At 41.6% G+C, this 24,941-nt stretch overlaps 1 protein-coding gene across 1 annotated transcript in view; it reads left to right on the plus strand.

Annotated features, from left to right (window-relative positions):
• Nucleotides 1–6,981: 6,981 nt before the first annotated feature.
• Nucleotides 6,982–24,941, plus strand: part of acadl (acyl-CoA dehydrogenase long chain) — a 44,535-nt gene continuing 26,575 nt past the window's right edge. Inside the window, exon 1 of the mRNA XM_062517657.1 lies at nucleotides 6,982–7,138. Coding sequence (XP_062373641.1) covers nucleotides 7,059–7,138 — 80 coding nt within the window. The 5' untranslated portion in view covers nucleotides 6,982–7,058. The remainder of the gene's footprint in view (nucleotides 7,139–24,941) is intronic.

A 24,941-nucleotide genomic window follows, 5' to 3' on the forward strand; every position in this document is an offset into this window, starting at 1 on the left:
TAACAATTAGTGAGAAGATTGGCGAGGGCACATACATACTGAATAATGGTAACACCTGGAATGCCTCTCACCTTACTGCATTCCCCAACACCACAGATACATCCACACACACTGATGAGAGCACTGAACCACCAGACACCATACCCACGCCCAGGCCCATGCGAGATTCTCGACAGCCTACCTGGCTGAAAGACTATGTTACTTGAAATGCCGTAACACTGTCATACGTATAATTGCACTTACATGGACTTGAATATTTGAATTGATGTGTTTGGTCATACTTGAGTTTAACTGTATTGCACAGTAATGTTTCAGTCAGAAGGACTAGGTCATTCTGCATTCCAATGTGTATTACTTAAGGCAGATGTGTTATTTTATTATCTGTTCAATATAAGCTGATGGAATCTGATTACCCTGATGTGAGAAAATGTACATGAGTTCCTTACCTGTGGTGTATGAGTTTACATACCAGTTAGTGATAGTACTGATGACTGTTCATGCCAATGGATTACATGATCTTATATTCCATGTTATACAGTTATACATGAATGTTGTGTATGGAAGTTGAGCCTTTCTTAGAAGGGGGGAAATGTTGTGTTCACTGCTTAATTAGAACTACAGGAAGTAGGTATACAGGATGTTGATATATGATGTAGTGATGCTTCCGTACATGCTGCCATGCTTGAATGATGCATGCTTGGTGACTAAGTAAAGTACCGTTCGTTATACTATGTCTACGCCGTCATTCCTTATCTAAAACACTACACTTTGTGTGTGTGTTACTTCCATATTAGAACTAATAAATGTAGAAGGCTTGAAAGAGCAGCAAGATTATTTTGGAACATCATCAGCAACTGATAGCAATTGCATTGATAATCGAGTGCTTGATTTTGTACACCTGTGGAAAGGGACCTGATGAAACCCACGAACGTCTGACACGCATGACACACCCCCTTTATGCAGAGGAAGTGATCCCCGTTTTGCGCCCATAGACATGAACTACGACGACGTATCTTGCTACGCCCAGTGTTGGGAAGGTTACTTTAGAAATGTAATGTGTTACAGTTACAAGTTACTCTGTTTAAAATGTAATAGTAGTGTAACTATTTGAATTACTTTTTCTGAGTAACGTAACTAATTACTTTTGATTACTTTTTGATTACTTTTCCGATTTTTGAATGATATATACAGTATAGTCCCCAAATCCATGCAAAGATTTCGGCCTTGGTCTACAGGCTGCCGAGCAGTTCTGTACAAGCGCACAAGGCAGCAAGGGCATTCAATACATGAATTAGCATCACATTTTTGTGAGGATAATATAATGATAATCATAACACGTTTACAGGCAGGCATGTAGGCCTATGCTGATGGCGCTGTAGACATGATAGAGCCTATCAGAAGGTCCCGTATCAAAACTATGGCTGTGGAGGGAAACAGTTCTTTTTACATACAATATTATTTGCAAAGTTTTGCTGACAATACTGAGATGTAATTCAAATTGTAATTTTGAAAAATTTCAAAAGTACCTGTAATTGAATTACATTTTTTTCTACAGTAACTGTAATATATTACTGTTACATTTATTTTGTAATTAAATTACGTAACTTAATTACATGTAATGCGTTACTCCCCAACACTGGCTACGCCTTAAGGATCTTTGGTCGCGAGCATAAGATACCATGGTGATACAGCGATGCTAAAACAAATCCACTTTCGTATGACAGCACACTCTGGCTTTGAGCGCATCATACCTCGCTAAGCCACTAATCGAGCTTCGTAGGACACCCCACCGGTGAGATGAATAATAGAATAACAAAACACAATGTTCTCTGCACTAGTTTTAGTGTTTATTGTGTCACAACGTGCACAGATATAATTTCTCAATCAAGATTTCATCAATGAACATACATAATATCATACAATTGTCCTGATCAGCGCGTTACTTTAAGAATTAAGAATGTGAGGCTGGAAGTTAGAAAGTATGCTGATCTGATTGATATCACCAAGCCTTGAATTAGGTATTCTGCCAGACACAATCTTAAACTCCTTGGTTTTAGCGATGGCCTCTCAACGGTGCACCCTGTGTTTTGCAATGCGCTTTGTTGCCAGCACTTCTCCAGCAGCCATTTGCCTATTAGACCTTGCAAAAGGTGGCATATTTAACAGTAGTCCGATTGCTTTAATGTCTCCCTTGACCAAAAACCCTTTATCAGTCATTAAAGCCATCCCCTTTTTGTAAATTGCCATTCTCAATCATTTTCTGTAGCATAGTGAGATGATTCCGCACTGTCTGACAATCTCCTTGTCTGACATGGAACCTGTAAAAAGCGCTGATGAGAAAATCACAGCACCACGGGGGTCACATAACGCTGAGGCCCTATTGGTGCTTTTGTAGATAGAAAACCTCTTGGCTTTGCAGAACAAGTGAGGTTGGCCTCTCAATTCTGAGCTCGGTGTAATCTAATATGGTAAATGTGATTGGGTAGTCAATTTTGTTAGCAGCTGGCATGTTCTGGGCAATAATGTCTCTGTGTGGTCAAATAGGTAATTCACCCAAAACATCGAACATATAGTCAATCCAGACTTTGAAGACATGCTTGCATTTTGTATAATTATGTTGAATCGAAATGCAAGACTTTTCAAATCTTCATTGTTCCGCAATTTCATTAAGACAAACAGGAGCGGCTTACAGAGGGGCATCTCATTAATTTCCCAATCAGTGCGTTTGTACCTTTTAACGGGATAGTAACTGAAATGATGTGTGGATTATTTGGAATTCCAAAAACGGTACACAGTTGGTTGACTTGGTCAATGGTAAAGCCAGAACTGTATTTTGTACATTTTGGAAATGTTTCTTTGAATGAGCTCAGGTGTGCTTATTTCTTCCTTCAGTCTGTCTATCTCAGCTTCTTTTACAAGATATTTCATTTTATTATTATCTTCTTCCAAACTCTTCTGTTTTTCTGTGCCCTGCTCCTCCTCTGTTTCCTTTTCCAGCCGGACTTCAGGAAGTAGGGGTTGCTCAAGATACTCTCAAGTCAAGTCAAGTTTATTTATATAAAGCATTTCATACACAGAGGTCATTCAATGTGCTTTACAGTACATAATACATAACAAAAACCAAACAGTAATAGCAGATAAAAGCATAAATGGGCAAAGAGTAATAATAATAATGATGGGCCTAATAATAATAATAATAATAATAATAATAGAGAGTCTAATTTAGCAAACCAGTGATAGTGATCCTTCTCAAACACCCATCAACCTCGTTAAAGGCTAAACCTAGCTCATTTCGATAAGCCTTGCTAATTTTACTTTAACTTCTCTCGAGTCAAGTTGACAGGGCTGACCCCCAAAACAGGCCATGAAATCTGCCTGCCTTCATGGAAGTATCACAGACTGGGCTATCTGTTCAAAAATAAAGAAAATTACAAAACAAATTATCATGTCTAAGTGTTTTATTTCATTGTATGGCTATTCTGGCCCATTTCTCATATAATATAGATTGTCTATATCAGATGTTAACAAAAGGTGTGTCTTTAAGTCAGGCTATTTAAGTGAAGAGAATTTTAAAAATGAACCGGTGGATTTTTTGGGATTTGGTTACAAATACAACCCAAACATTACGTAAATTTAACTAAACATTTAGGTCAAAATAACCCAACACATTGGTTAAAATGTCAATCCATTAGTTTGGTTAAATTTAGTAACCCAATTTCCTGGGTTAAGATAATCCAATGCTGTGTTGGACCAGAGAATGTCTAATAAGGGGAGAAGGACCACTAGCGAAATACTTCCGCATGGTACTGCAACTAGAGGGCGATCGCGAGCAAGTGATGAATGAATGGGTGGCAATGGAGCTGAACCCCCCAGTACCACATTTGTCTTTATATAATTTTTTCTCCTGAAATTGCATTAATGCATGCGATGCAGGATAACTTGACTTGACAATTAGCTGACCAATGCAATTTTCTATATGTGTTGTTATTCCTAAAAACCCTTTCAAAGTTTTCATGTCACGTGACACAAGCGAACCACTTTACGGCCATAGACCTAAAAGAAGGTTCAGCTTCACGACGGTCGTAATCGGTCGCGATTGTCGCGAGCATCCATGAGCTAAATGCTAGCATGTTACAGGGAAAACGGCCCATCCTATGAAAAGCAGAAAGGACATGAGTGACTTTTTATTTCATTTCCAGTGGAAAACCTATACTCAGGTAGCTACTACGACAATGTACATCAAGAAATGGAGTTGTCAACTGTGAAAAAAACGATTTCTAGCCGCTTAGCCCCATAGACCACAATTCATTTATCACTTGCTCGGCAACGCCCCTAGCGGAATTTCAACAGATTGCAGGAACAATCCGGTACAATGGAGTTAATAGGAAGTGGACCGGCTCTCCCTAAAGGGGCTCTGGTTGGACCCCATTTACTCAGCAGCTGGGTTGAAAACAACATAACTTGGGTCGTTTTCAACCCAATTCATTGGGTGCCACGGATGTCTATCAAATGCGTGCATAGCTCATCATGGGATTGCTTTCTCCCCTGTTCTGTGATTGGTCGCCAACATCAGTCTGGAAACTAAAATTTGGGTGTTAGTTTCCAGACTGGCTTAGCAGCGTGAATGAAATCACCACGCAAGGCAGGATGGGAACACCCAGGCTACTTGATGGTAATAATTTTATGAGTATTATTTGGAGTTTCATATCATTATCAAAATAATAAAAAAAACAATTACCTCAAGGAGAACATTCCTGACTTCAGGATCAGGGATGTCTGCAATTGGGGCCTCAATAGTCTGATTGTTACCAACAAGGTAGTGGTAGAAATTCTGGGAAAAGCAACGAGGCCCTGGACCACCATGCTGGACACGGCCACCATTCTTCCAACATGGAAGTACTCATCACCGTCTGCAGCTAATGATGGCAATGTTGCAGGGTTAGTTCAAATTGATTTATAATATTGTCAAAATGTGTCAAAAACCTTACCTTACCTTGGCTGTCAAATGACAGGTATTTGCCATCATCCCTGCCTTCAAAAAATCGCCTGTTTTTAATCCCGTCCATCAACAGTGTGAGGAATTCCCTCGTAGGCCCTCCTGTATCCACAGCGTCCTCAGTCGGCCCTAAGTCATCTGTGAATTTCACCAAAAGGCTACTGGTGGGGTCAAACGAGGAACGCTTGAATCCCCTCAGGGCACCATCCCAGACATTGGCACGATTGATATTGAACCTGCTACAGCTTCCTGTGTTAATGGTTTCTGACAAATTTGACAAAATGTCTGCAGCCGTTAGTCCAATGTCTGCGTCTCTGGAAAAAAAGCACATGTGTGAGGCATGGAATACTGCTTCCTCTTGGTTATGAACATAAGCATGAAGCACACATGGCAAGCTTTCAATCAATTGTTTTCTGGTTAAGAGGTAATTTACAGTTTTTCAGTCGCTTTGGTATATTTCTTGAATCATCCTTGAGATTTGCTAACTGTAGTTTAACAGTAACTGCATTTTTCAAAACTATTTGTACAAATTGCAAAACACCATGGATTACCTGCAAGAAAAGGGAAAGACAAAAATAACAAGGCTAACAGCATTATTTGTATCATGGCAGCCTACCTGTCTTCCTCCTGAGAATGGTGTCCTTCCTCAACATCAGAGGAACTGCTGTCAATGACAACCGCGTAGATGTTCGTATATGTGCTGTGGATGAAAGGAACAATGAAATACTGAAACAAGGTGGCTGTGAAATTACAGTGGAAAAGGTGTTATTTTTTAACCTGACTTTCGCCAGATCCTGTAGTTCGCGGTCTGCTTCACACAAGAATCTGGGACTTCTCGATAGGAGATGTATTTATGAAGGCGGGTCCTTGTAAAACATCCTCGCATGTGATTTGATAAACCACTTGCCTGTTATCTTGAATGACGTGCTAGGCTTCTTCAAGCTCTTGCCAAACCCGGTCGGAAGAAGAGTAAAAACATCCTTGCCACCAATAAATGTCTTCAAAACTATTCTCTGTTAATCTTTTAAAGAATGAATACTCGATAGATTCGACAAAACGGTTGAAATTGCAGAATCAATGTCAGCACAAGACTCCTCGCTGCGTGCCGCCATTGTTATTTGAACCAAACACTCGCTGCGGCGCTCCTGATTGGTTGATCATTTTTTGATCACTGGAACGAGTTTGGATTGCCCTCGCGTCCAGACCCTTGTGTGGAGCTCAGCGAAACGCCTCTGGTGGAGCATGGCGGAACTACAAGGGTCTGGCGAGAGTCAGGCTAGTTATTTTTGGTACTGTAATCCATTTCAGACCTGGGCATTTATCGGCATGCAGTAAGTAGATATACATTACACACACGTCTCTCTCTCTCTCTCTCTCTCTCTCTCTCGGTCCCTAATTACAGCACTGAAGAGAGCCAATTTAAACCATTATGACTTACCTGTAGAAGTCACATGTGTTTGGTACTAATGTGGTCTTCGGTCCAGCTCCTGCTCCATTGGCCTGTGAAAGAGAGATAACACCAAACAAATTAAAAATAATTACAACACCACATCAGCAACAAAACTTAATAAAATTACATAATAATACATACTTGCCCACCAGATGCCCTGGATGATGTGGATGATCGTGACCTAAAACACACAAACAATTGTAATCACTTAATTTAAATCAGAATATACGTAGGCTATTGATCCATGTTAGCCTACAGAGGACGACATGCTTGATCTATTCTATTCCTTATAGAAATTTCATAAGTGAATGCTGTGAAATACATGGATATTTAAAAAACGTCTCAAAATAATAAGAGAAACCTACAATGGAGCTTCGTAGGACACCCCATGATGTATTTGATGATAATCGCATCAGATTCCAAAATGTAACGGCGCGGACCACAGGGTTTTTGTTTCTTTGAAAAGACATCATTGATTGCACCTCAATCCAGTAGATGGCGGTAATACACGTTGACTGTGAAAGCCTGACATAAAACCAGAAGAAGGAGGCTACTCACAGAATTGTAGACCAAAGTTGACAGGAACTTAGGTAGCCTCGTAGCCTTCCCGAGATGAATGTCCTTAAAGTTTTTCAGAAGTTTTCTCCTCGAATGAGGAAAACGTACCTTTGCGGACAGTACTTCGGTGACAGGTAACTTAAATATCCTATTTGACGGCACTAAACCGTTAACCCGTCCCTGAAGTAGCCTAACTGAAATCTGACACTGAACTTGGTGATTGTGTTTGGCCTCAGTAGTAACGTCAAAGTGAAATGTTGTTGTAACTTTGTCTGTGGTGATTACTTAAGCTCTCTGCCTGTCATGGGCTAACGGTACGATTTATCCAAAGGCAACGTAAGATTAGGCGATAGGGTCGTCCACAATGACAATGTAGTCCTTTCTGGTTTCTACACCTCCTTATAAACATAATATGAAGCCAAATCAGCGAAGTTATCCACCAAAAATATTTCAAGTGTAGCTGCTATACAGTGAAAATCTATATTAACTGTGGAAATGTAAGGCCTTCTTTAAAAATAACTGCTCCTTTCATTTCATAAACAGACTACAACCTTTTTTTAAAATTATTATTATTGTTTATTACAACTAGTCACGTGACGTTACCTTTCAACGTTATCAAAGCAGAGCCTTCATGCCGCTCGGAAACTCGGAGGACCCGCCTTTAAAAAGTCGTGACCACCGAAAAAAGTGTGTTCATGAGATCAGTTCGGAATATGAATATAGGAAACGCATACGTTATTAGAACTGCTTAAATGTCTCGGGCGAGTGTTTCTATCTGTGTCAGGGCTCTCAAGTTTGGAAGTTTGCAAGGAGTGAGACTTTAGGCGTGTTTCCATTACATATCTGGGCAGGCGCGCGGGAACCTCTTTTTGACCAGGGGTGCTGAATAACAAAATAATGAAGAATGTCCACGATTTCTCCCTGCTATACATGTTTTGGATTTTGACTGCTAAATACGTCATTAGTGCGGTGTAGTTTACATGTAGTGACGTTTCATATATCCTAGTCCTTTGCAACCACAAATTCTAATGTTCTACAAATGCGACAGCACCAGGCGCGTCGCTATAGGTGTTCAAAAGATTAGGGACTAACGCCAGGTCAGTGCTAGTAACAATGTTGCAGTTGTGGATAGATACGGCTCTGGTGGCTGCTAGCCGTGGCATTCGTTTGGAATATCATAAAAACCTGTGCGGCGATTTTCATCATTACTTTTAAGGCACGAAAAAAAAAAAAAAAGTCTGCCGGCAAGGGGTGTTGCAGCACCCTCCTTCCCGCGCCCTTGTATCTGGGACTTTTTTGGGGGAAGGTACTTTTGACCGGGCCGCGACTGGCCTGGTCCTCTCATACCCCTTTTCCACTGCCACAAACAGGGTGCTGGTTCCGGGCTGGTGCTAGTGCCAGTTCAGTGCTGGTGCTACCTGCCGATTATCCAAGAACCGGCTCGCTTTTCCACAGAGTGTCAGAGTAGTGCTGCGTCGCTATGTCACTGTGTACGTGCGCTTTTGTATCCCAAAACAACCAGCAGAAATGGAGACATGGTGGAGAAACTTATTATGATTAACGTTGAGCACAAAAAGCTCAAATGTCAAGAGAGTTCAACTGTATCACTGTCTCCATATGTGGAATAAAACCGCACGTGCCCTAAATGTTGCATGTGTATTGCAGTCGCTAGAAAAGCATGTTAGCCAACATTAGCTGTTGATTACCACCCGTTGTTATGGTTATGGCTACGCTGCTTTTTTGCTGCTAGCTAACGTTAGTTAGCCTGACCAGAAACACCACAGTTCATATCAGCATGCTAGGTAGCTAGTTGCTATGTGTTTTGGTTCTAATAGGTCAACAAGCTAACAAGCTAACTCTAACGTTCGGAAGCTTACAGCAACCTACAATGATCTGTGTATCCGGAACACATTTGTGTAGCATATAAACAATAAACTAAAAAACTAACAATAAAATAAAATGAGCCATTAAAAGTGGTCAATAAACCTTTATTCACATTGAATATTTCCAGTTACGAACCCCAGAGCCGCCGCCATTGTTTTCTGATTTCTTTTGTTACTCCCGCCTCTGTGGACAACGCAAGCTTCTGATTTGCTGAAATCCCGCTTGAACACCTGACGTAACTGGTTCTTATAGTGCGTTCATGCACATCGGACCTTCGGAAATGTCTGACCTCCGATAGCAGAAAAATGACATGAACGCTAGGTCGGGTTGGATTTTTTGCTCGGAGACTCGTGCGGAAGTTTTGTGCCCCGAGGTGTCTGACTTGACGTCACTATCATATTCTCCAACCACGACGGCCTCCCTTGCAACAACGAAAGAGGTGAATTTCACTGTCATTACGAATAGGCAAGGTAATTTGTCACTAAATTAACAACACAGACAGAAACACTCGCCCAAGACAATTTCCTTCTTGCTCAACCATACTAAGCAGTTGTAATAACGTATTTATGCGTTTCCTGTATTTATTTTCCGAACTGATCTCATGAACACAATTTTTTCGGAGGTCGGGACTTTTTAAAGGCAGGTCCTCCGAGGTTCCGAGCTGCATGAACGCAGTATCATGTCTGGACCAGCTCAAAGTTGGTGCTGAGTTGGAACCAGCTTTCTTGGCCCAGAGCCAGGTTATTTTGTGTGGAAAAGCAAAGAACCGGTTCCAGACTTGGCACTGGCTCCGAACCAGCACCAGAACCGCGTCGGTGGAAAAGGGGTATCAGACGTTGTGTCTCCATTACAGTGATGGCCCTGTATGGACCTCGCGACATCGTCATCAAATCGCGTCTGTTTATTCGGTTCGATATAGCTGTTACTTAAGACTGCAGATTCGTAAAGAAACACAAGCACCCACATCATAAGTGTAGATTAACTATATACCAAACATGAAATTTTACCGTGACTAGAGGAGCTGTAAACAGCTTGTAGCCTAGGCTAAGGTTGCGTGTACGAAACCGCTAGCTAGCTAGCGAACATCACTTCCCATTACCGTGCAAAAGTTAGCTAGCCAGGTCGGTTAACAGGCTAAATGAAATGGTTTATTGTGTCCGAAAGTGTGTCTTATTGGTATCACACACAAGCAATGAGGTTAGTTTGTAACAACATACACGTTTAACCACAGTCCTTAGCTTCCTAGCTAGCAAACCTTACTAGCCCTTGCCATTAACTTTCTATGTACTGTGTTAGCTAGCTCAGTTTACAGGCAAAGTTAAATAGTATTACGTGTTGGAAAATGAGTTTTATTGGCATCACACACGACAATAGCGAAAAGCTCTGTTTTGACTAGGAGACTGGAAGGACTAGAAGAGTTCTTTTGACGAGTAGAGTCAAGTAGAGTCGTCTTCTGCTTCTCATGTTGTGAAAAAAATCCTCTAGCAACTCCTCACTTAAAATGTTGAGGTTGTTTGTCGCGATCTGCTGATGTCACTGCAACAACCAATCTGCGCGAGGTAGCCACTTGTACCACCCTGCGACTCTACCGGGCCGTTTTAAGTACCTACCCTCCATCAGGCACTCTTTTAGTTCCTGTAATTGGCCCTGAAGATGGCCCTGTCGGAACGGCCTGGTCAGTGGAGACACGCGTGCCTTGAGAGCCCTGATCTGTGTTGTTAATTTAGTGACAAATTAACTTTCCTTTTTGTAATGACAGTGAAATTCACCTCTTGTGTTGTTGCAACAGTCTTGGTTGGAGAAGATCGCACACCTCAGTGCACAAAACTTCCGCATGAGTATCCAAGCAAAAAAATCCAACCTGACCCAGCATAAACATAGACATAGAACGCGTTCTATGTCTATGGGCATGAAGGCACTATTAGATTAGGGCATGGGGGCAGGCGAATTGACCTATGGCTAAACCACGCCCCTGAACGCGACAAACCAATCACAGTGCGCAAATAGCAACAATACACTTGGGACCTCAACACCCACTAAACGTGGATAAAATGAATAAGGTTTTCCAAGTCAACAACGTGTTTGAACACTATGTTCAACATTTCTCTAACCAAGGTTAGGCCAATGTTAGCTAACATTAGCGTTGCGTTGTATATGTCGCTTTAGGTGCTTTCACAATACAGCACTCCAGCAATTTGCCCGTCTTTTTGGGGGTTTGGTACGAGGTTTCATACTGGAGCTGCACATTGGCAGTCAATTTTACGTAGGGAATATTCCTCATGTAGGGGTACACTTATAGACCTCTGAAGTTCGCCTACAAAAAGGATCCAAAGCTGCCATCTTTGCCCGTATAAGGAGATCCGGGAGTTAATTGAAGCTAACTGCCTATGGCAAGTTGCATTGTAAGTTAGCTCTGGGGTAGCAAAGGTCAAAGTGTACCGTCCAGTGTTTCCCACAGATTAGAAGGCAATGTGTGGTGGTCGCCCCATGTCTGACGGGGGGGGGGGGGGGGGGGGGTGCGGGGGGTGCAGCCATATTTTTCATTGCATCGCCTTTTTATCGCTCTCCTTTCATATAATGTAATTTTTTTTGTCTTTATTTGAAACACACACACATTATGTAATTATTTACATTATATAGGCCTATACTGACATTTCTGATATTCATCTCATAACAGCAAACTTTATGCAGATTATAGCCTACTACTCATATTACAACTCCACTTCTTAAATTCAGCTGTCTGGTTGAAGCCTCAAAATATTGTAAACATAGCAGGCTAACATTATCATACTCTACTGGTTGGACTGTTCAGTTTCCCCACATGTGTTTAAGTTTCAAGGTAAGCTAATACTTTTTGTCCTTGGGACAGGCCCTTTTAACCCTCTAACCGCCCAAGGCGCCGTACGGCGACAAGCAACATCACTGATTAAAACAGACGGTAGATCCGAGTAGGGTGACAAATCGCCTTTGTACTCTCCACCACTAGTTGGCAGACATCCAGAGCTTCGATTCAAGCCCAAATTCGAGTAAAAAAGTTTTCAGGAAGTGCCTGTATTACTCGCGAGAAACAAAAAAAAAAGACGCATTTCCTGTTTATAACGCGGAAGTGAAATGCGCGATCGCTATGCACAAATTGAAGCAGAAAAACGGCAAATGTTAAAAAACAAAGTCGAGTGTTATGAAGTCTTGGGTCTGCCATTCACCTACTCTGATTCTGAAGGAGAATATCTGCCTTTTGGAGATTATGATCGGTCGTTCATTGGCAGTGACAGTCAAGATGCGTCTGTGAATGGAGGTGGGTCTTTGCGTGTGTACGTCAATGTTTACCTGCAGCAATGTTGACCAAAGGGTTCAAATAAGCATGGTGTGCTTGGTGCCAGTGATAATCATGATGATAGTGTCTGTAATTGACATGGTACAGACAGCAGGTCTAGTAAAAATAGGGCTCTGAAGAACTACAAAGTCATCCGCGATAGGAACTGATTTGACCAGGCTACTTTATTATATAGTAACATAGGGATTGTGGTAATACTAATAGTTTACTATTGTTGGTTTACATGTGGCTGTGGTCCTGTTTGTTTGTTATGTCGGAGAAATTACAAAAATCAAAGTAAAACTGCTCAAATGTGTTCAACAATCAGTATTTACTGAAATGTGCATAATTTGACACTATTGCCATCTTGTGACGTCATAATATGCAAATTAGGTGAGTAAATGTACTCCCTTTATAAACTTTAGTTCATACTCAATGATTTTCACATTTACAGTAGGACTTTATCTCTGACCACTTTCAAGCCATGGCCTTTTGAATTTTTTATGCAAAAATCCAAAAAAACCCGGGCGGTTAGAGGGTTAAGTCTTGGAGTTGAAAAACATTGTTGGTCAATCAACTTGAATGCAAGAGTTTTAATCAAATGTCTGCAGCATAGCCTACTAATGATGCTAACCGAATATAACAGTAATTTAGCTAGTCGTCTTCTGTGCGTCAATACGTCCACGATTGTGAATGTTTTATTTGGATTAAATGTGCATGTGGAGGGCGGCTGTCTATTGAGCGCGCACGAGAGCGGGCCAAGGAGAATGAGTTTACTTCTACTGTTTGGTAATTAAGTTGCACGCATAGACTACAAAAGTTGCGGGAGAACTTTATGCTTCTACCCGAGCAGCGTCAGGTGCATCAGTGCGACCACCGACCACGCTTCCAGGTATGATCTCGTTGGTTTTCATGGAGACAGACAGCCGCGGTGTGCACGGAGGATAGGGCCTGTGCGTGTGTGTGTGTATGAGAGACAGACAGACGCGCGAGTGACAGAGAGGGAGCGCAGGGAAAGGAAATTCAGCTTTACGAATGCTGCGTGTTTTTCAATAGCGTTTCAAAATAAGAATAAATAAATAAAAGAATAACGAAACGCAATATGTGGCGGCCGGTGCTGAATCTGTGGCGCACCGCCACAAATTTGTCTATGTGTGGGAAACACTGCCGTCTTCACCTACTAAAGATCACAGCATCCATTGGACTGGTGCGATAATTGAAAATCCCCATGTTATTTTCCAATAGAAAAAGTCCTCCAGCAATAAAACAAAGCACGAACTCATGAGCGTCTGTCCTATCAAGTTTACACATGATCACATTACAACTGATGCTAGCCACATTTAAAAGCTAGACAGCGAACATAGCTAAACGTATGGACAATTAACTCTTACCTTTATGGTCTACAAGTTATCCACAGTTAGTCCAGTTATTTCCGTCATGCATTATTCTCGAGATGAGCTAGTGGTAGAGCCTTTAATTAGCGTTTAAATTTGCTAGCTGGTCTGTTTGCTGGAAGTTCATTGGCATGTTATGTGCTATTTTTTGTACTTTGGCAATCGTATACTGTTAGCTGTTGTCCAAAGGGCTCTAGTTATACTAATGTTAACTTTTAGAGCGTAGCTTCATTAACGTATCTGTATTGTCTCCTATGAAATGTCTCCTACTGGGTCGGTAGGTCGCTGCCCTAGCGTCTGTCACCGAATGTTGACTGTTTGTCTGAGTGAGTGGAGGGGGCGGGTCAATTCCCGGAAGTTGAAACACGAATAGGGAGGAGGGAAAGGGAAAACCAGCGCCCCAAGCGGAACCTTGCGTTCTTATTGAAGAGCAGCTCCAATGTTAAAGGGATATTCCGTCATTTTTGGAAATAAGCTAATTTTCCACCTCCTCTCAACAAAACAATCGATATCTACCTTTTCCCTCTTCATCCAGCTACTCTGTGAGTCTGGCGATACAACTTTTAGCTTCAGCCTAGCATAGTTTATTGAATCGGATTAGACCATTAGCATCTCGCCTGCTAGCATCATGCTTAAAAGTGACTGAGATTTCCGGTAATTTTCCCATTTAAAACGTGTCTTCTCAAGTTAGAAAGTGCAATAAGACCAACTGAAAATTAAATCTGGCGTTTTTCTAGGCTGATTTGCCATGGAACTACACTGTCATCTGGCGTAATAATCAAGGGAAGTTGCAAACATACCATGGGCGCTAGTGATGAGCGGTTCAGCCCATTACCCGTGAATATCCGTGTGTTTACCCGCGGGTTGGGCGGATTTGGGTAGGCGGGCCTAGTAGTTTTTTCTAAATATTGCAGGTGGGTCGGGTCAAAAAAGTAAAAAGGCACATTTCTCACTTGGGAACTTATGACATATATTAGGTGCAATGAATTAGGCTAACATTTTGACTTTCTAAATTGCATGCAACATGCTATGACCTTAAAGGCAATTAACATGACCACTTTCACACATGCAGAGCTCTCTTGCTCTCAAAAGCGCTCTCACATGCACAACTGTCTGCATGCGCGTCCCTTTCTTCGAAGGTATAAATAAACATAGCCTCTTAAATTGAGCATCCAATTGCGCCATGTGTGACTGACTGAAAAAAGTAAATTGCGCATACACTATTTTATGGACATGTAGCCTAATGATCTGGGATATGGAAGGTTGTGCACAATGCGAGAACACCTTGCTTCTGTCATATACACAAATAAACAGCTGTGCTCATGCAAAATGTGTTTATGCTTGGCAGTGTTTCAGGCAAAAATAGCCTATGAAGTTGCAAGGGGAAATATGAATGGAAAATCGTTATGTCCATGTAGATGATTTAACACTGGCTATGTCTAGGCTGCAGATTCCAATTATGAATGGTGTGGAGCGCAGATTGTCAAAATGTCAAATGATCATTTTAACCACTGCTGTCCTCACGTGGGAGAATGAAGCTAATTAGGCTACGAAAGACATTAGGTGCGTTTTTTTCTTTCCTCGGGTCCGGTCGGATTTGGGTCACGATTCGAACATATATTTGCGGATTGGGCGGGGCGGTTTGGATCTCATGAAGAATCGGGTTGGGGCGGATTTTTAAAAAAGCCCACCTGCGCAACATTAATGGGCACAGTGATATCTGAAAATAGTCCCCATAGGCAACAGGCAGTAGCAGTGCGTGATATCACTGCTAGGGTTTAATATTTACCCCGAAAATTAGATGAATCAGATCCCGGGAAATGACAACCCATTTTTCCGGGAATCCTGGGAAATAGTTGTTTTTGTTTGTTTTTAGCCCTAATGTATCAATATCATTCAATATGCGTTCCCAATTCCCAAATTGATATTTTCTATATTATTTGTATCATTATTAGGGCAAAAGAACACAGTTTATGTTCATCAACACAGTTTGCAATAATCAATACTGCGAGATCAAGTGCGCTGCGTGCGTGACATCTGCAGCAGTGCTAATTCTGAAATGCCAGATGGATTGTCTGTGTATCACTTTGCTTCCTTTGGAGTGTTTCACCTTCACTGGCACAATGGAAAGCATGCATTCATTGCAGTTGTGTTTGTCAAGTTGACGCCCTGTGCAATCTTGACGCCCTGTGCAATCTTTGCTCACATGTCCAGCCTTCACTAAACATCCAAAACAGATTCCATTTTTTTCCTTTTGTACTTTTTTCTCCAGTTCAGGGCATGATTTCAGTTCATGATCCCCTTTGCAGAATAGACATAAGCTATCTGGGTTTCTATCTGAGTTTCTAGGTTCCTGGTGTGGTTTCACATTCAAATTAGTGGCAAACATTCCTTTTGGCTTGGGTGTTTGTTGCTTCAACATTAACTTGGGCTTTACTTGATACTCAAGTCTTGTATGTTGCCATATATTGGGTCTGACATAACACTGGCTTGTTTCTCAACAAAAGAAACTAGACTGACCATTCTCACTCTACCAGTGTGTTGCAGCTCGCAAACCTTTGCACGCCACTTTTCTCTGAGCTCATATGGGAGCTTTAGAACAATGTTCTTCATATTAGAAATGGTATCCAATTCTTCCAGATACTCCAGGTCTTCCATGGCATTACAACAAGTTCTAAGAAACAATGCAAAGTCACGTAAAGCCTTTGAGTCTTCAGATTTTATAGATGGCTAGCCAAGAACTTTCTCAATGTAGGCACAAGTAGGGTTGGGTATCGTTTGAATTTGAACGATTCCGATTCTGATTTCGATTCCTTGTTTCGATTCTGGTTCCTAACGATTCTCGATTCCGATTCTTGTAAAAGGCAGGGTCAAAAAAGTTTGGATATTTTAAATGAGCTAGCTAACCAACGGTCTTTCTGAATGACATTTACTATAAATTTCTCACAGGGCTGTTTTCAACTACAATATAAATCTTCTTCTTGTTGCCTTAGCTCGGTTATGCAAACACCTTCTTCGTTGGTGTTTAGCGGTTTCTTCTTCCGGTTCGCGGACTGGGAATCGATACTAGGAATTAAAATTTAAACTTTTGAACGATTCCGGGAGAATTGGAAAGCTAGTCCCGGTTCCCATCGATTCTCGATACCCAACCCTAGGCACAAGCAATGCTGTATTCATTTCCAAAGTGTTCTCTTAATAATGCCTTTGCTTTCTGATAGCCTCTGTTCGGCTTCATGTTGACAGCTTCTCACTAGCTCCTGAGGTTGTCCTTTAGTATACCGAATGAGAAATTGTAAACGGTCTTGATGGTCATAATTTTTTTGTTCAATTGTATGTTCAAAAGAATTAATGAAAGACTTGTATTGGATAATGTCTCCATCAAAGGGTGAAAGACTCCCTTGTGGTAAAGTAGAGAACCTGCTGTTTGACAAGAATATTGGTCAATTCACTCTGCCTCCTAAGAATGCGAGAAAGATGAACAGACTCTTGATGTACGTTCGGTAAAGGAGTTGACCTTGACTGTCTGCCTTGACCACTTGCTTCACCACTGACTAGACCACTGGCTGGACCACTGGCTGGATCACTGGCTAGACAGGTTTCATGGCTTCTTGTTTGAGCTGGGTAAGCTGAGCTTTGAGTAGCCTTCATGATAGCATGGTATAAAGGCTCTGAATAAAACTGTTGGTCAAAGCCACTGAGTTCATCAAACAGTGACGATTTCTGTCGTGCTCCATCACAATATTCAGCAACATATTAGCAAGCAGAAACCAATAAATATTGTACAGCATTGTACAATATTCAATAAAATACCAACCTGCTGCATTAAATGGATCCATAATCCAGTCGTACTGACCACTGCTGGTTGGGAAATATTTTTTAAATAAACTTTGCAGGGATTTGATGTGCTGTTTAATACATGAGATCACAACAGTAGCTCTCTAATCAAATGTTTTAGCGATTTCACTCTCGAAAGCATCAATAATGTCCCGATTGAGGCGCCTGTCCCATACCTCGAGTTTTTTGGTGAATGCAGTGATCTTATCTGCTAGGTGAGGTAGGTGCTTGTCTTTGCCATATAGCTGGAGATTTAACTCATTGAGCTTTCCAAAAATATTGCTAGGATAGGCCAGCTTCATCAAGAAATGTTCATCAGATAACTTACTTCCAGATTCATACATGCGCTCTTCATCCAACTTCATCTTCTACTCGGAGTTCAAACACGCACGGCAACACTTTACCTCAGGAAAAGCCACCTCGCCTCACTGTGGAACAGCACAACTGTATGGTCAGCTCCCATCTCCTTGCAGAGTGCGGAGAACAAACACACAAAAGGCCTAGTCTTGATGAAGTTCACCACTCTCACAACCTCATTCAAAATCTCATTCAGGTCGGGATTAAAGGCCGGCGCCCACCAGACACGCGCGCCGCGACAAGAAAAACAATTTTCAATGGAGCAAAGCCCACGCAGCAGCCGCACAGGGATAGAAAACTGTTCTAAAATCCTGCGCGACAAGCCCATAGAAATGCACCACAGTCCTTTATTTTATTTATTTATGATGATTGGATAAAGGCAATGTGGCACCAAGTGTTATAGCCTATAAAATATAGCGACAGGCTGTCTATAAAACATCACACATATTTTAAAACTCCACAACAAAAAGGTTTTTATTTTGTATAGGCCTACAGCCATCACTAGCCTAGTGTTATTTGAGTCTGTAGGCCTATCTCACGCGACGGCAACACGAGACAATTTTAAAATGATAAACGTTATAATAAAACGTTAGAACAAAAATGGATGAAGTGGATGATTGTGTGGACTTTGTGGACGAGGAGCGATTGATATTGGAGGTCCAAAAATAGCAACAGCTTTATGATGTATCTTACAAATACTACAAAGGACAAGGTGAGGACAGACAGGTTATGGCGTATTATATCGGTGGAGATGAATCTGCCAGATTTATGCTTAACTTCAAGTTATGATGGCTAAGTTAAAGTCAGCTGGCTATCGTAACGCCCCTTTCGTTCGAAAATGATAAAACAACGATTTAATACCTCAATGAACATTACATTTTTCAGTGCCCATAAGTGAGTAGATTTGAACAAAATCTGGTAAGTCCTTACCGGGGCTTTTACAGTTTGAAATGCTATCCGTTTTGTTTACCATGCTCGGAGTTTAGTGCTGGCCTGGTGGTTCGCCTATTTTCATAGGTAGGCCTAAACGTTGCGACTCCCACGAAGACAACAATGTGACGTTCCTCCGTAGGCTAGTCATGTTTTAACAATCGTTAGTGACCTCTAGCAGTCAAAGGCAAACATGGACTGACATTTTTGTATAGGTCTGAACAATGAAGTTTGAACAAAACATGTTGAGTCAAGATATATTTTATTTATCTTGAACATATATTATAAAAAGAGAAACCCTTAAACTCTGTCACCTTGCCAGTGAACGATTCCCTCGTTACAGAAATACTTGCAGAAATTGTCCCTCACTTCATGAGCTGCCTGTCTAGCCCAGTTTCCCCCCCATATGAGGCACATTTTGGAGGTTGTCCTCCCGCTCACTGAGCCACTGCTGAATCTCCACTGGCTTGGGAAGATAATTGTGGAGGAGACATAGCCTGGCACGCCCTCCCAGTGACGCAACGCCTTCAGGCTTTTGCTGCTGGTCTGGTCAACTGCTCATTGAGAAGGATTTCTGAGTTCCCGAAATCTGCGGAACTGCCCCCTTTGGTCGAGAACCAATCAACTTTGAGCAGCTCCAACGGCTCTGGGTAGAGGCGTGTTCAAGGCAGCGGAAAGAGTGTTGTTATTGGTTTAAACTCGGCAATCCGCTTTCTGACATCTACCAGTAGCAAATCGAGGCACTTAAAGGAGGCGGGTCAACCAGCGCTGTCAAGAAACCGTGTTAGCACAGGCTGTTGGTCAGACTAGTCTCGCAGAGCCTTTGAAAGTCGATGGTAATCAGGTTAGAGGAGACATGCAGTGATCACAACCTTGTCAACATTATCTGGATGTAGAGTGATTCTCTGGTACAGAATCCTCCACCTTGACGCCAAAATGCCAAAGGTATTTTCAATTACGTTTCTGGCATGAGAGAGTCTGAAATTAAACATTTGTTTTTCCTTGGACAACTCATGTCCAGGGTATGGCCGCATTGAATTGGGGGGTGCTTGTATAGTTATGTGCTTCCCATCTATAGCACCTGTAATAAGAAAAAAACAGAGCATTCCTGACATTTTTCTGATTTAATATGTAGTTTTATCATATACTCAAAGTAAGTAAAGTCAAGTGAGGTTTATTTATAACGCATTTCATACACAATGTGCTTTAAACAAAAACCAAACAGTAATAGCAGATAAAAGCATAAATGTGCAAAGAGGAGTAATAATAATGATGATAATAAAGATCATAATAAAACAAATAAAAAAAGAAAGCATAAATCAAGGTAAAATCATTTAACAACTAGAAAAGCACTCAGAGAGCGCAGACCTCCGCCTGTATAGAGCTCCCCAGTCCCGCCCCTCCTCCGAGAGAGGTGCTTGTCCGGAAGTAAAATTCTCATTCATTTCTCCCATTGACTTCTGGAAAAATTCGGATATAAAGAGTTTTAGACCATGCCTTAGGCTAACCAGCTACGATGTGACTCATAAGCATATAACTTATAATTTCGAGTGAAAAAATGAACAGAAAATGTAAAAAAAGCGAAAGGTACAAGACTGTGTACATATCTTAAATTCCGAGATAGAGAACTCAAATCCCAGGATGCTTTGCAAACGTACACACATTTCCAACATTTGCAGCCTAACGATAGTTTAACATGGTTCCATATTAATCTGAGAAAAGAAGATGATTACTTCCTACCGTTTCCATTGAGTAAATTCAACCTTCAAGATGAGAAAACCGTTATTTTTCGGAAGACCACACATCGGTCCTGATCAGCCCTGCAGCCATTTTAAGTTTTGAAGTTCCAGCGAGACGAAGCTGGACGATAGGCGCGGGAAAAGCTGAGTACAGTTTGTTTGGCATTGCCATGGCAACGGCGATCTCTACCAATCAAAGGCTCTGCTTTCACCAGTTTTACACGTTAGGGTGTCGGGTAGTGTAGTACTCTCTCGTTAAATCGTGAATAAAGCATTGTTTTCTCAAAACAAGGTTGATGCCCCCATTAACTTTTGACATCTATATGAGCAGGTATAATCGCTTAGTCACATCGTAGCTGGTTTTAAGTCTACCATGGACGGTTACGATGTTATGGCTTATTCTCCAATTGTCAATGGAGAAATTGTATTGGATTTTTACTTCCGGACAAGGCTGTGGGCGGGACTGGGGAGCTCTATTGTTCTTAGATTGTCATACATTTGAACCTAAAATATTCAGATTGCCACCACGTGGCCATACCATGCCATTACACCACTAAGCGAAACACATAAACGGCTCCGGAATCCCGACGGAATTCACCTTTGGAGTGTAAGATAAGCTCCTGAGTCCTGAATTTGAATGTTTATGTTTTAACTGACATGGTTAAATTGTAACAATAAATCGTCTCTCTGCAAATGATAAGAAATGAGTCATTAGTGTGCTTGCTGAAAGCAGCACACTATTGTTCTTCCTATTATTATCAAATTTATTTATCTTGCGGAACATTTTTGTCTCCCTATCTTGTCCTAGGGATTTGGAGCTAGAGACGCCGTTCCACTTCTCACGCGTGCGTCCTGATGCGAGGATGGTGGCTTGTATAAAGCTTTTCGATACGCCTTGTCGTTCTCCCGTTATTCCAGTTTTTCCGGTCGATTTTTCCCCATAGGAATGAATGGAAAAGCGACTTTTGAGCGCTGATGCCCACACATTTTTCCACCTGTAGCCCAAACCGTAAGACATAAAGTCATGGAATTTGGTATGCTGATAGAGGAGACTACCCTGATTGACACCACCAGGTTTCATGCTCGCCACTCTCACGCTCTAGCGCCACCAACTGGTCAAAGATGGAAAACACGTTCATGCCCGTAACTTTTGATCCGTATGGCCGATTTTGATAAAACTTATACCATTGGAATCCTCTGACTCAGCCGATTCCAACGCACCATATGATGTCATTTTCCGCCATGATGGATTTTCCGCCATTTTGAATTTTGTCCAAAGTCAAAGTAAAGCTACCCTGGCCGCATAGTTTATCCGATCGTCATGAAACTTGGCACACATGATCTACAGACAAAGGCGGATCAACCGCCTTGATTTCGCCTTCATACGTCCAAGCGTTCGCCTGTGATAACCAATTAAATTCAGCAAGCGAAGCCGCCAAACAGGAAGTGGGCCTATCTTGGAAATTCTGTGACGTATGAAAGCCATATTTGGTGGGATGACATGAGACCCCATCCAAAGCACCCTCAATAAATTTGGTGTTATTTGGTCTGTCGATGGCTCTATAATTAGCAAAAACGTGTGTGTTGGTGAATGTATACTATTATTCGGAATAGCTCATCTTAAATTGCTTAGGTCATGCAGAAATGACATTTCAGAGTGATTTAAGATACAATGTTGATATCTAAAAAAAAAAAAATCAAATCAAGGCCATTCTTGTAAAAGTTATTGGTGCAATTATCACAGCACTATGTGATTCTGCCATGTAATTTCATACTTTCCTCATGGTGGACCTGCACTTGTCGTTCATTCATTGGATGGCTGAGATTGTCCGCAATGGTGCAATGTGGGTGTAGTTCTAGGGTGGTCCACAACGGGGTGTCTCATCCTGAGACTGTTTATATCTTAGCAATGCCATGACCCCGAGGGGCAAGTATGGACTTATGTGCTGTTAGGAGTTGACTGTGTTCATTTGGTATACTCGACAATCACACGATGTTTCATACTGACGGTGTGTTTTGGATGATTTGTATTGACCTGAGCATTCTGGGTAAATCACTCGAAGCCGGCGAAATACCGGAAGTAGAGCGGTCGCCCTGTCTGTGGTGTGCGTGAGGCAACGAGGATTTTAATTAGAATGTATATTTAGACTTCAAATTTCGGAATTTGAGAGGTCTAGTTATGAGGGTAGGCTAAACTAACTGCAGTTCAAATAGTTGGTTTTAACTTTACCAAGGCTGTTTTAATACTGAATTGCAACTGCTGTTTTGAAGACTGTATGAAAGACTCTTATTTTGTTGAGGTGTGGTTGCCTAGCGACGCTCCCTCGTGCAGTCTCATGTTTAGTTTTATCAGACGTAGCGTTCTACGATCTTTGGTTAGTAGTAGGCTATTACCAGAGAGTTGCAGTCATGACGTTAGCTTTATAGAGATTAATACAGAGTGAGTCTACTACCTGTAAGTTGAAGTTGTGTGCGTCCATGACAACAAAGTAAGTAAAAGTAATGTTTGGTTATGTGTATTGTAGGTGGGATGTGTCGTTTACGTTAATATAATGCAAGTGATTAGCATGCTAAACGGAGATTTAGCATTCAGGGGATGAATGAATGCTGTTTATGTTACGTGTGTAATTAAGACAAGTTGTGCTCATAGAGAGATAGAGATACACTTTATTTGGTAATCATATTACTAATAGCATTTTATTTGGTTCTTTACAGACCACACATTCCTATATGTATAAGTTCATCCACACTGTTGTGTGGAACCTGTTTGAAGAGAAAATAAAGAAACGACTGCTTCAACCGGTGTTTTAACTGACGCCACCCAAGCAACACAAAACCTCATTTCCATACAGTCCTTTAGCCCTCAGTAACAAAGACAGTTTGGAGCCTGGCAGACGTGAAGGCAGTGAAAGGTAATTAAATGCATGGTCCAAGAAGCCAAACTATGTTAACTGTAAATTTAATATGGAACGAGAGGTACATGTTGCTGATGTCGTTTCGCAACTCATCGAGCTAGCAATTGCTGTCAAGCTAGTCTACATCAGGCAGTGCATAGATAATATTATGACACTTTTTTACCGTCAGTGAAGCACCGAGTGAAAGTCAACGTTTGCTTTATATCCAGTGACAGTGGTGCTGATGTCGTTTGAATAAGTACAGTAAACTTATTCAGAAGATCTAAAAATATTTGCACTCATGCTAGCTATGGTCTATGTGCCACCTATGAATCCCCCTGTTGCTAGCTGCTGCCAAGTTGAAGTAGGCTGGTCATGTCTAAAGTGTGATTATTTTCAATAACTACTCTTCCTGATTGATTGTCATTGACACCGTCAGCGTGATTATTTTCAATAACTACTCCTCCTGATTGATTGTCATTGACACCGTCAGGGTATGGCTCACCAAAAGAGGGAGAAAGTAAGCTGTGTATGGCAGGTACTTGTGTGGTAGGCTAGGCAGTACTGTTCCATGTAAACTGCAGTGGTGGACTGCGTGATCGCTGGTCAGGCCACCCCAAAGAGTAGCCTAGGCATCACCAAATGGAGGACCACGGTCCGGGTCCGGACACAGTGACGGTTCTGTCCGGACCCAGCCTAATTGTCAGCCTAATATCATCAAAGAGCATCGTCCGTAGCCAAGCCAATCAACTCGATTGTTTACCTTTCAGCAACAGAGAATAGGCCTAGCGGGAGAGAGAGGAGATGAGAGAAAATGGCTTGCTCAACAATTAGAAAAAAACGAACTTTTAAAGATGAATGGACGGACCAATACGTTCATTCTGCTGTGAATATGTGCTGTGAAACTGTAGCGACGTTAGCGTCACTAACACAGGTCGTTTGAGGAAAGGTACAAAGTCCGTGAGGGCAAGTAACACTTGAAAAACCGCCGTCACGTCATCCTGCACTAAGCTTCCTTGTACGCCGCTATTAAAAGTATTACGGTTCCCCATTGATTCCGATCGATGTGCTGAAACAAACGCTGCTGACATATGACAGTAACCATTTCACTTTGATAATAACCTACATTTTTGTCCGACATAATAGAGCAAGAATTTTGAAATTTTATCGACGCAACGTGGAGAAACTTAGTGGAGAACAAAAACATTACATCCGTGACCCATGTTCAATGCAATTCCCCATTGACCCTGGGTCACGAAAAATGGCAGCCGTTATTTCTTGAATGTCAGAGTAATGACATTCAAAATGATACCAATAATACACCACCATTCATAAAGTAACGAAGTATGGAAAGCAAAACACAATTTATCACATGGATCACCCAAACGACTTTGTGCCAATTTTCAACCGCGCAGCTTTTATTATCATAATAATGGGTGTGAAATATTCCTTAACCACTAGATGGCGGCATGGCACAGCGCACTTTGCATGACACCGCAACATGATACAGGAAGTAAATGGTTGCTGTGTCATGCAAAGTACAGAACAAACAAACTTAATGTTAACGAAGTTGTTAACATTTCGCCCTGAAG

Source organism: Sardina pilchardus, chromosome 17, assembly GCF_963854185.1.
Source record: "Sardina pilchardus chromosome 17, fSarPil1.1, whole genome shotgun sequence".
In the NCBI taxonomy this organism is placed as follows: Eukaryota; Metazoa; Chordata; class Actinopteri; order Clupeiformes; family Clupeidae; genus Sardina; species Sardina pilchardus.